Source organism: Chrysochloris asiatica, unplaced genomic scaffold, assembly GCF_000296735.1.
Source record: "Chrysochloris asiatica unplaced genomic scaffold, ChrAsi1.0 scaffold00374, whole genome shotgun sequence".
Lineage (NCBI taxonomy): Eukaryota > Metazoa > Chordata > Mammalia > Afrosoricida > Chrysochloridae > Chrysochloris > Chrysochloris asiatica.
Genome location: NW_006408892.1, coordinates 1,519,555 through 1,531,393, shown reverse-complemented (window position 1 = coordinate 1,531,393; position 11,839 = coordinate 1,519,555). Strand labels below are relative to the sequence as shown.

The 11,839-nt window shown below is 55.6% G+C and overlaps 2 protein-coding genes across 2 annotated transcripts in view; one reads left to right on the top strand and one right to left on the bottom strand.

Moving 5' to 3' along the window:
- Positions 1-2,373: 2,373 nt before the first annotated feature.
- Positions 2,374-6,833, bottom strand: TMEM59L (transmembrane protein 59-like). Its single transcript, XM_006876312.1, has 8 exons — positions 6,660-6,833; positions 5,653-5,797; positions 5,468-5,565; positions 4,154-4,306; positions 3,510-3,612; positions 2,964-3,081; positions 2,742-2,859; positions 2,374-2,502 (listed from the first exon to the last, which is right to left on the bottom strand). The coding sequence occupies exons 1-8, from the start codon at positions 6,831-6,833 to the stop codon at positions 2,374-2,376; spliced, it is 1,038 nt and encodes a 345-aa protein (XP_006876374.1).
- The window catches only part of CRLF1 (cytokine receptor-like factor 1), a 16,197-nt gene continuing 11,189 nt past the window's right edge, over positions 6,832-11,839 (top strand). Inside the window, exons 1-2 of the mRNA XM_006876337.1 lie at positions 6,832-6,979; positions 7,574-8,025. Of these exons, the coding sequence (XP_006876399.1) occupies positions 6,832-6,979; positions 7,574-8,025 (600 nt within the window). The remainder of the gene's footprint in view (positions 6,980-7,573; positions 8,026-11,839) is intronic.

The window sequence follows — 11,839 nt, the reverse complement described above, 5'->3', positions numbered from 1 at the left end:
ATAACAATTATTCACTATTGAATCATAAGAGTCTTATCCCCATCTCTTTTCACCAGACCCGTCTAGACAAGATGAAAACTATTCAGTGGGGACTCTACCTTACCCTACACACTCTTAAACTAAACTCCTTCTTGAAAACTTGTAAGCTAGTCACTTCGTGCGTTTGTCGCCCCCTCATTTTACATAGCCACTGTCTACGTTGACTGTCCCTATCTACCCTGTATACAGAGGGGAAAGGATTGATACTTGATATGAAGACTCCTTCCCTCTCAGTTGGTATTTTGAGTTATTGCATCCATGAGCATAGGTCAAGTTCATCAAATTGTAGCAATTTACACTTGTTTCCTTTAACAAAAATTGTTTATCTTTCTCTAGTTCTGATCATTAAGCCACTGAGGCTAAGCCAAGTGGGTACTGTCTGCAAGTTTGGGTGTTCTTGTGCATCTCCCCTCACTTCCTATCAGTTGGATGCTTCACTCTCAGCTCTAGCCCTCCGTAGTTATGTCCTTGTCCCTGGGCTCAGGAGTCCCCAGGTCTCACCTCACTTTGGACCAACCAGCCCTTCCTCTTCTCTCTCTCATCTCCAGGTCAACGGGAGTCTATGAAATGTGGTTGAACTCAGCCCTTATCTTCATTGCTGCCTTTCCCCCTCTTCCACTGACCAGTACACCAATGTGGTCACCAGCAAGCTTACATGCCTGCTCATGAGTTCCCATCTTGGAGTGGGGTTTGTCCTGAAGAGACTTGATTGCTTACCTTGATCCTTCCATCTTCTTTTGATGCTTTCTGCATCATTCAATAATTTGGCCATGTTGTTGCTGCTGTTAAGTACCGTTGAGTCAGTTCCGATCCTTAGTGACCCCCGTATAGGGTTTCCAAGGAGCAGCTGGTGAACATGAACTGCCCACCTTGTGGTTCAAACCCACTTTGCAGTCAAGCACATTAACCCACAGAGCCACACCAGGACTCTTTCAATATTGCAAGTCGAGGCTTGAATTTTTTTGTTCAGTTCTTTCAGCTTGAGAAATGCTGAGCATGTTCTTCCCTTTTGTTTGTTTTTTCACTCCAGGTCAAAAGATACATATAAATTAAAAGAGATGACTTTCAAAGGTGTGGGTGGGTTTGGGTCCCCACAATCACCTGGCCAGGTCAGAGATTCATAGGTGGAGCCAGGGTGGAGAGAAGGGAGAAGGAGAAAAGCACCCCATCTCTCCCTTCTCCTCCTAAGTGATCGTAGTGGGTGGCCACAGGTATAAAAAAGAATGGAGTGGCAGATTCCCAGTCATGTTGGCTCCCTCTAACTCATCCCTTCCCCATCACTCACAGGACTCCATCCTTTTGAGTTAGGACCATCATGTCCCTTGTTCCAAACTTCCCAGGAGATGAGGCCTGAGCCAGCCAGGAACTTCTGGTGGTCAGCAACAGAAAACAACTCTGGTCAACTTTAGAAGAGGGTTCATTGGAAGGACCTCAGGAAGCTGATAGAACAGCCAGGAAGGATGGAGGGAGCCCACTGCCTAGTGGTCCTGATCCACAACTCCTTTCCAAGGTCAAATTCAGGGAAAGGACAAGAGGAAGGATTCCAGGATGGGATGAGATCCCATTAATGTGCTAAGATGCTCAATGAAAGATCTGATGTGTCTACTGCACAGTGTGGAGACATCAAGGCCTGGTCAAAGCAAAGGACCCCTTTTCTAGAGATACCCCTTTATTGAAAGTATGGTATGGGTTAGGCAGCAGAGGGTGTGTTCTCCCAGGGGGCAACTGGTTCACACTCCTTCATCAGAAGGCAGTCCCAGGGGCTTCCTCCATTTGAGAGAGGGCCCAGCAGGCAGGGGCCATTGCCATGTTCATACTATTCCTCAAAGGGCAGCCGGAGAGACAGACAGAAGCAGGCTCAGTTCCAGACATGGTTTATATACACAGTTTATTCCTCCCCGTGCCCCATGCAGCAGCTCTAGCCACGCCCTCTGGTGTGGGCTGGGGTCCCAGGAGGCCAAGCAGGAAAACAGGAGGAAGCCTCTAACTGGAGGCAGCTCCCGGGGCCTCAGCCACCCTGAGATGGAAGAAAAAAGGAAGGAGGAGGTGACACAACACTGGGTCAAAGTACTTGGGAAGTCACAAGACAGGAGACAGAAAGTAGCACTCTGGGGTAGGAAGGAGGATAATGAGGAGCCAAGGTCAGGTCCTGCCCCACTATGAGGGCCGCCCATCCCCCTGGACCCTGAAGGAAGGGCAGAAGTGGAAGAGAAGGATTTAGGGTAGGAGGATTTAAGGTGGGAATGCCTTGAATTCCAGGCAAGCCCTGCCCAAGGAGCCCCCCAACTCTAACCCAGAGAACCCCTGTAGCCAGCCAGGCTCAGCAATGGGGGCCTACAGCTTGGTGAGGTCCAGCTTCAGCTGGTAGGGTGGGGGGTTGTCCTCGCAGGTGTGTGATGGCGGCGGGTACAGGTGCCAGTCTGGCTCTATCACAAAGCCTTTGTGTTGCTCCAGGGTCAGGGACTGCAGTGGGGGTAAGAAGGCAGAGACCCCCTTCGCTGGCCAAGCTCCTTCCCACCCCTGACCTCATGCCACCCCAAATGAAAGTGGGCTTCTCACCCTGTCCAGGTCTCCTAACAACTCAAAACCTTCTCTGCTTCTCTGGGAGAGAGGCTAGCCAAAGCCAGGGTGAGGGAGCAGTTATCCCTAAACCTCCCAGTCCAGTCCCTAGTTGACTCCGCCCTCTTCAAAGCCCCGCCCACCTGGAACTTGAGGTGCTGACTAGGAGCAGTCACCAGGGTGGAGCAGATCAGCCACAGCATCACCAGCACAGAAAGGAAGAGGCAGCAGGCCAGGATCCATCGAGGCAGCCCCGAACGCCTGCCCAACCAGCAAGCACTACTTAGTGGTCCGAGTGGCAGTCAGGGGGAGCCCCCTTCCCTCCAGTACTCATCCCAGCCTTCCACCAGGGTCCTGACACAAACCGGGACATGCAACTGAGGAAGTCGTTGTCCTGGGTCTCTTCAGACTCCACCTTTGCCTTGCTGCTGGTCTTGACTCGGATCTTGGCCTTCCTCACCTTGTCTAAGGGGCCTATGGGATCTGGAGACGGAGACCATTGCTCAGCAGTTTCCAGGCCTTCTCCAGGAGGCCTCCTCGCCAGCCATGCAGAGGAGAAAGAAGAACCAGCAAAATGGGGCATAGGCTTGGGAATGGAGGTCAGAACCATGACAGATGGGTCTTGGGACTCTGAGGGATGGACTATGTAAATCTGGGAGATGGACCATGGAAACCTGGGAGGAAGGTGTGGGACCCCAGGAGTTGAGAAATGAACCATGGTACCTGGGGAGATGATGGATCATGGAACCCCAAAAGATTATGAACCACAAAATTCCAGAAGGTAGAAAGCATAACTCCAGGAGTTGAGAGATGGAGACCCCACTCGTAACACATCTACATATCTGTTTACCAAGAAGACTCATGGAGCAGTGGGACCACACCAGAGAAATCTTGGTGAAGCCAGACCTTACCCACATGCACCTCCAGGGCCTCAGGGTGGGATCCACGCCAGGTCACCTCCACTCGCTGCAGATTGGACCCCTCAGGCCCAGGGCTCTCCACCACAGGTTGCGTCTGGGCCAGGGACAAGACAGCAGGAGGCTCATGAGAAGGTCACAAGGTCCCACACCAGCTGGCACCTAGCTCTGGTGCAGTGGGTGGAGGGATGGGTTGGGAAGACCGCCCCCACCCCACCCCAGACTTGGAGTGTGATTTTAGAAATGCTTGGGGTTTTTTCCCCTGCTACTTGACCTCATTGTCTAGTTCCAGAAGTAGCCAAGCCAACAGCACTGTAGGGATGAGCTGAGGTGGCCACAAAACTGGCCAATCAGGGTAAACCCAGGCTAGTTAGCAAACCCAGAGGGCTGTCATCTGGTGCCTTGGGTATTGATCCTGCTTTCAGGAGGGGAGTACCTGTCTGGGAATGACACTACCACAGAGGAAAATGGACCCAGGGGAGGAATGGATCCTGAGCTGCTGGATCCAGCTGTACCTGAAGCTAGTTCACCCATAGAGTTTGCACTCCATGAACAAAGAGCCAATGTATCACCCTTTTCTACCCAGACCACCAGACCAGCCACCTCCTGCCCTTGGGTGTGCCCTCCAGAGCCCTCACCTGGAATACCACCACCTTCCCATTGTCGGTTTGCAGGTAGTATGTCCATGTGGACGATACAAAACCCTGGGCCGAGTTGACAAAGTCATTGCAGAGAGTGGAGAACAGTTCCAGGAGCGAGAGGGCCCCACTTGGAGCTTCCAGGACCTTTCTCTGGTAACAAGGAGGTCCAAAGCACAGAGATGTCACTAAGGTAGGGCATTAACCAATCGTCCAGAAGAACAGAAAAGGGAGGGTTGCAGAATTCATGGAGATAGGATTTACCTAAGTGGTTTGGGTCAACAATGTCATATAACGAACATAAACTTTGGTCCTGCATTCAGCTTGCTGTATTTCCTTGAAGAAGTGGGTTGCTCTGTCTGAGCCCTAAAATGGGGATGATTCTCATCTCTCATGGAGCTACTATAAGATTGCAACCATACAATGTCTGTCAAGAGTCTAGCACAGTACAAACAACAACTAATGTACTGCAGCTGCTCTTGTTTCAACTTTTCATGGCCAACTTCTCTATTATTTCTGCCATATCTTGGGGGGAGATATCTAGAATAGAGAGAGGAGAGAGTGGCAGTACAATTTTTTGAACAAAGAGAGAGTTTAGAAATGATGGAGAACATTGGTAGAAAGGGAGAAAATATTTTCTGGGCACTGTAGGTCTTTGGATGGGCTAAGTAACTTTTCTGAGACTCAGTTTGTTCATCTGTAAAATGGGGATGCTGTCCCCAGATGCATCCTAGATTCACAACAGATGACAAACAGTGAGCAATTATTGTTTCTTCCCAGGATAGAACTAGGGTGCTCGGGAGCCTGCTCCTATTGGCACCTCCCCTATGAATCACAGTTCCTAGTGTCCCTCCTGAAAACGACAGTGGCCATCAGTCATCTGGAGGTCATGAGGAGTCAGTACGACAACTCAAGGAGCATGGTTAGCCCAGCACCAGGCACACTGTAGGTGCTCAATAAAGTCAAGCTCAGGGTTGGGTGCTAGCTAGACATCCCTGGGTTCAAATCCAGCCTCTGCACAGCCCCAACCTTGGGACCCTAGGCAGCTGCTCCCTGGGCACTAGATAGGGTGGATTCGTCTACCCAGCTCCTCTGGTGACTGGAGAATTTCAGAACAGGCTCTGCTTAGGCCTTGATAAGCCAGAGCAAGATGACAGGAGTGGTGGCAGAGGCTCTTCCCATGTCTCAGAGGGGACACTTAAGGCTGAAGAGGTGACACCACTCAATCAATGGTGGCACCACTCAACTGGGAGACTGGGCAGATGGTGAGTAGGGGAGTGGCTAAGGAGGCAAGAGGCAATTGTGAGTGCCCACCTTCTGCTCTGGCTCCGCCTCTGGCTCTGGCGGCTGGCTCCAGCATCCCTCGCTGCAGGCCTGTTGCTCTGACCCCTTCACATAGGCCTCCACACAGGCTGTGAGCAAGAGAGGCAGTTAGGAGTCGCAACCCCCCCTTCCCCCCAGGTCCCCTCTGCCCTCCACCCCATCTGGCTTGTCCTCACCTGCTTCACATTCTTCCTGAGTGGCGTTGGGCTTGGAGCTCCGCGCTACGAAGCGGCAGATGGAAAAGAGCCGGCAGCCCCTCTCGCAGGCGCTGACCTGGACGGCTCTGTCATAAGGCGACTCAGAGGGGCCGGTATATCCCGCCTGGGGGAAGCAGCAGCTCAGGTCAGGGGTAGGGATTGGAGCAAGATGGGATACAGAGCACTCAGGACAGGTATCACAGGGCGCAGCTCCTCAAGCCAGAAAACCTGGCGTGAACTTGGGCCAGGAAGAAGGATTTGAGCCCAGAAGCGAGGTAAGAAAGCTTGAGAAGGGGGCTGGACAATGGGGGCACTCAGGGTTTGAAAGGATGGAGAAGGAGACTGTTAGGGATTAGGGAAAGAACTCTTGTCACATTTTGGACCTGGGGAAACATCCGGCAGGGGAGAGGGATGGGGATATGACTAGGGTCTGATAGCTGAGAAAACACAGGGAAAGTGGATACTTTCTGGGGCCAAGGAAGAGGAAGGTGGTGAAAATGGGATGCCCTGAGGATTCTTGCGTAGTAGACCTCGGGCTGGGCATCAGGGAGTGAGGTGACAGCAAGAATTTCAGTCTCCGCTTCACCACTCCCATCCCCCCCACCCAACCCCCGCAAGAGGAGCTCTAATCCCGCACCTATAGAAAGAACTAGAATCCCCTGCCCCTCCCATCGGAGTGACCTCCCCATCTCTGGCTTCTCCCTCATCGGAGGAACCCATCGACCCCTGCGCCTGCCCCTATGTGAGGGACCCCCATCACTCACACCTCTATCGGACGACCCCAACCTTCACACTAGACACCATCGGACAACCCCCCCTATTATCCACCACGTTTGAGGAGCTCCATCCCCAACCCTAGACCTCACTGGAGAGATCGTAGATCTCTGACCCTTTCCTCGCCAGAGAGACACCGTTTTACACCACGCTCGGAGGGCCCTGGAGGCGGCGGGGGGAGGGAGCCGGGGCCTTCGTCGTATGCGCCTCACCTGCGAGGGTCGCAGGCCAGGGTCGCGGTCGCGGCACCGCAGCTGGCAGTTCTGCATGTCCCGCAGCTGCGGAACGAAGGGGTCGTGGGCGGGCGGCGTGGGGGCGGTAGGCGACGGCAGCAGCAGCAGCAGTAGCAGCAGGAGCGGCGGCGGCGGCAGCGCGGTGGTCGCCATGGTCGCGGGCACGGGATCCGGGGCGCGGCGCCGAGGATGCGGCGGCGACGGGGACCGGGCGCTGACGTCACCGAGCGAGGCAGCCTGGGAAGGGGGGATGGGGGATGCGGTGAAGAAACGGAGGAGCGCGCCGCGGCACCGGTGGGGTGCGGGCCGGCAGAACACTTAGCCTAGGGCAGGTGGATGTCAAATACCGCTCACCGGTCTGTCCCATTTGGGTCCTGGGGGATGGAGGTGGGTCCCATGACACCCCCTGGTACCCAAAAAGGCCGAAAGAAAGCAAATAACGTGAAGTGAGGCCTCTTTTGGTGAAGAGGGTCAGAGGGTGACTTGAACGGCCACGTGGGCAGTGAGGGGAAAAGCCTGTAGGTAGAGGATAGAAAGGGTGCAAAAGGCCCTGAGGCAGAGAGGAGCTAGTCAATTAGAAGAAACCGGGAGTGGCTGGAGCCAGTCAAATAGGTGGAGGGAGGTAAGGATAGCAGGATGGGGTCAGGGGTAGCCAGACTCAGGAAGGTCTGACGCATTTTCTCATGGGCACTCAGCTCAGAAAGGCGGTAAAGTGTGTGCAGTCTCTCTCTTGCAAGAAGCCTTCCCAGCCGGGGTCATTGCGCGGAGGATATCCCCCAGCACGAGGTGGCTACAGGAGTGAGGGTGGATAGCAATATTCTTACGGAAAGTCTTAGGGGACACAGGCACTTCAGGTTTCCAGAACTGTCACAACTCACAGTCACTGCCCGCAGTCCAATGTGCCGAACCCTGGGTGATCAGCAATAGCTCCCGCTTCCAGTCAGTCCGTCATGGTAATGCAAGCGTCCCTCTAAACCCGGGTCGCCTGCTAAGAAGCCCCCTCCCACCTATGGCTGACGCGTCGAGCGCAGGTGCTTGCGGAGACCACGCCGCACTGCCGCCGGCGTGTCCCGGAATACGCTCCGCCCCTGCAGACAAGGCGGCAGCCACGCGGGGTCGTCGGGTCAGAGGGCGCCGCAGGTTCCGGCTGGGGAGGAGGGGACCCGGGGGGCTGGCGCGCCCCCTCTCCCGGCCAGCCGCCGCGCTTTCATCTGAGAGGCCCGGGCCGGCCCCCACGTGGCTTAATCAGGCGCGGCTGTTCCTACAGGACCCCGAACATCTGGATACTGGCGCGGCCCCTCCCCCGCCCCTCCCGGGCGGAGGCCGTCGCGACCCCGCAGCCAGGGCCTCTTGTCAGCGGTTTGCGGGAGGACCCGGGAACCAACATCCAGCCCACAGCGCGCCAGACCTGCGCCTTTGGAAACGGTCCTGTCCCCCATTTCACAGGTGGGAAACTGAGGTTCCGGGACCCCTAACAGAGCCAGGATTTGAGCCCACACACGTATGCCGATTCCAGAACCCAACTCGCTTGACATTTCGCTAATCATGACTGTCGTTTCATTCATTCATTTCAAACAAAGCATTTCCGGCATTCTTCTTTTAAGTGATAATATATATCTCTACAAGGTAGCTGCTGAGAGTATAGCCCAGTTTACAGATGAGGAAACTGAGGCTCTCTAGCCCAGGTGGCAAGAGAGCTAGAGAAGCAGAGCCCAGCGGAGCCATGCTGAGGGGCGTCGAGATTAACAAGCGTTATGAAAAGCTCAACAGCCTAAAAGGACAACTCTTGTCCGTCCGTTTGCAGAAAAGGAAACTGAGGCCGGAGGGGTTGGGTTGCTGGCCCAGGTCGTCCGGAGGAGGAAGAAGAGGCTTTGATTGCGGCCCCCACCCCTTTTCCGTTCCCCAAGGCCGCTGGGGGGGGGGGGTGGAAGCGGAAGGAGGACTTGACCTCGGCCGGCCCCCCAGGTGAGCCCCCGCGCCCCTCCTGCTGTTCCCGGGGGAACGGGTCCAGGTGAGGGGCGGGTGGGCCGCCGGGCGGCTGGGGTCGGGTTTCAGGAAATCCGCCGACATTCCTTCGGGGCTTAAGAGGGAAAGTTGACTCGGCGCCGCCCCTCTCCCCCCTACTTCCTACCCCCCGGGGCGGCCCGGGCGGGGTGGGGGGGGCGCTGCGGCCGCTGGGCGTGAATCAGCGGCGGCCCGGGCATCCGGGAAACGGCGACCGAGGTCAAGGAGGGCAGCGGACAAGCGCCCTTTGTCCCTCACCGCCCTCAGCACGACCCCGTTGACCCCCACCCCTCCAACCCTAAGTCCGTACAAGCCATGGGGGCGGAGGCGCGGCACCATGGCGCCGGCGCTCACTGGGTGTGCGTGGGGGGAAGGGCAACAGCTACCCCCCCCAAAAAAAACTGGCGATTCCTAGGACCCAGACTTCAGTTCTCCGGGGTGCAGAGGGGACTGGCAACCCAACTCCCCACCATCTGGTTCTCCTGGCCAGAGTAGGGTGCCCCAGCTTCTGAAGTACCACCTCCCATTCAGAATTTTTGAAACTCGGGTGCTTTGGGCCTGGATGCCAGGCCTCTGGGCTCCCAGGCTCAGGGTGTTAAAGGATCCCTCCTCCTTCTGGGTCCCACCTCTGGCTCCAAGGATCTTTAGCCTGACTCCCACTTCTAGGGTGCCTACAGGACCTAGACATCCAGACTCTCACCTGACACCTTCATGAGAGTGCAGGTGTGGCGCTCAATGCAGTTCATCTTAATCTGAGGGCCCTAGGTTCAGGTTCAGGTTTTAATCTGGGAGAGGCAGCTCATTCCCATTGACTCGTAGTCCCACAATCCCTGGGGGATCCTGTCAACTGGCCTAAAACCCTCCCTCAGTGCTCTAAAAGTAATCAAGGAGCTGGGTCTGAAGGACCACCCACCCAACCCCAACCCTCACCCAGAGAGAACAGGGCCCTCCCTCCTTCCATCTGCTCCTCAGTACATTCCCAGCCACCATCAAGGACTTCGGTCAATATTTGTCAGAAATTTTTGGTGCTAGAAGAGGCAATGGGACCAGAGAGGATGGGCTTAAGTCTCTGGGGGCACCAAGAGGAGAAAAGAGTGCAACTTGGAGTCACGTCCCTTGCCCTAAAGTCAGAGGTAGAGGGTCAGGGTTACCCCAAGGGGTACCCAGAGGGAAGGGCTAAGCAGCATCTGGAATACTAAACCCCTTCTGTGTGTATGGATCAGTGGGGTCTGGCTGGGACCTTGAGAAGCATATGTCAAGCTTTTTTCCTACTTGAAAGAACTAAAGTTTTCTCTTCGTCTTTTTAATTTGCCAATATTCATTAAAATCTGGTGTGGCCACACTGGGCTGACAATCATGACTCTTCAGGCTAAAGAAAAATACACAAAAGAAAAGAATTCTATGCCTGTTACAAAGACAATGAAACAAAGTGAAGGGAATGGAGGTGGCTGGAAAGATGACCATGGAGCTATGATTTTACAAAAGGGGGAACAGCATCCCTCCTCCATGGAACAGCCAATGTGCTCATGGCAGTAACAAGCTTAATTAATTTGGGGAACCAGCAGGGACCAGAGTAGCCTCAGCAGAGGGGACAGAGGAAGGAGTGGAGGGAAAGGCAGACGAAGAGATGCCCTGGTTTGCGACTTTGACAAGCTGCCTCGGAAGACGGTGCATAAGTTGGGAAGCAGGGCGGAGGCTGGAGTGATGCCCTGGAGAAAGACAGTGGGGTCTGGATGCAGTTGGGTGGGGAGAAAGGGTCAGAAGCTTTGAATCAGGATGTATTTTGGAATCAGAGCCAGCAGAATCTGCTGATGAATTGGACGTAGGGGGATGAAAGAAGGGGAGAGTAGTCACGCTCTCCTCCTGGTCCCCATTTGGAGCACCTGGGAAGACCGGGAGCCCTTTCCCGGGGATGGGAATAACTGGGGGAGGGGCAGAGTTGTTGGGAGGAAACATATCAAGGTTTTGCTGAAGTCTTCCAAGTAGGGGGTCTGGTCTGCCTTCACTCCCCTGACCCCAGAGCCTGGGAAAAGTAGAGGTGGTGGGGGAGGGACTGCATATGCTAGAATCTCAATTTTAGCCGATGAGTTGCCACTTCCACTTAACCTTATGGTCCACCTGGCAGGTGTACCTATGGCCCCATCTTCCAGAGGGAACAAACTGAGGCCCCGAGATCATATCACTACTAGTGGGCAGTGCTGGGGTCCTGTTGCGTTACATCCTCCCACTGAAACTTACCAGTTAATTGGGAGTCACCCAAGGTGCAGAGGGAAAGCAGACTGTAGTGGCCAGGATTGCCCAAGTAAAGGCAGTGTACCCTCCCCAACTTTACTCCTCCACACACCCCTCCCTGTAGCGTGGTACGCTGAGCGCCCCCCAGTCCCCTGTTCTATTTTTGAGTCTGGGTCTGAGCGGAACCCAATTAGAAAGGGACTCTGGCCTCCATCTCAGATGCTTTAACGCACTTGGCAGGAGGGGGTCCCAGCCTCTAAGGGAACCTCTGAAAGGAGGTGACTCACAGTCCAACCCTCACGGAGGTGGGTTGCGACCCAAACTCATGGCTGAGGCTCCCGGGAAGTCCTCGTGCCCACTCCGAGGCAGCCTTCAAGCTCTAAGCCCAGAAACCCTTTATTCATGGGCGCCCTGATTGGGTGGGGACGAAAAGGAGGGGGATGAGACGCCTGGGACGGGAGGGGTCCCGAAACCCGAGCGGTGGCCAAAAATAATAGCGCCGAGAAAGATCCCTGCGCAAAAGCAGGCAAACTATGCGTCGCTCGGGGCGGCCGCGTTACCTGGAGTCGGGCGGGCGGCGGCCGCCGCAGCAGCGATTACTCACCGCATGGCGCACCCCACCCGCGGGCCGCTGAGAGTATTTTTCCGCGGGGAGGGGGTGTCAGAGAGCCAAGGGGGGGTGTCTCTTCTCCCAGAAACCCCTCGCACAGCGCGCGCTGGATGCAATCCCCCAGCAGGCCCTGGACCCGCTCCCACGGGGGCGCACGCGGGAACTCCTTCTCGAAGATCCCCAGCTCAGTCCCGCGCGGAGGCTACTCTCTCCCGTTCTTCCCTCCAGCAGAGCCTTGGCCCAGGCTGCGCGCCGAGGAGCGCAGGAAGCGGGATGAGTGGGGAGGGCGGGGACGCTGGGCCCAGGCCCGTGG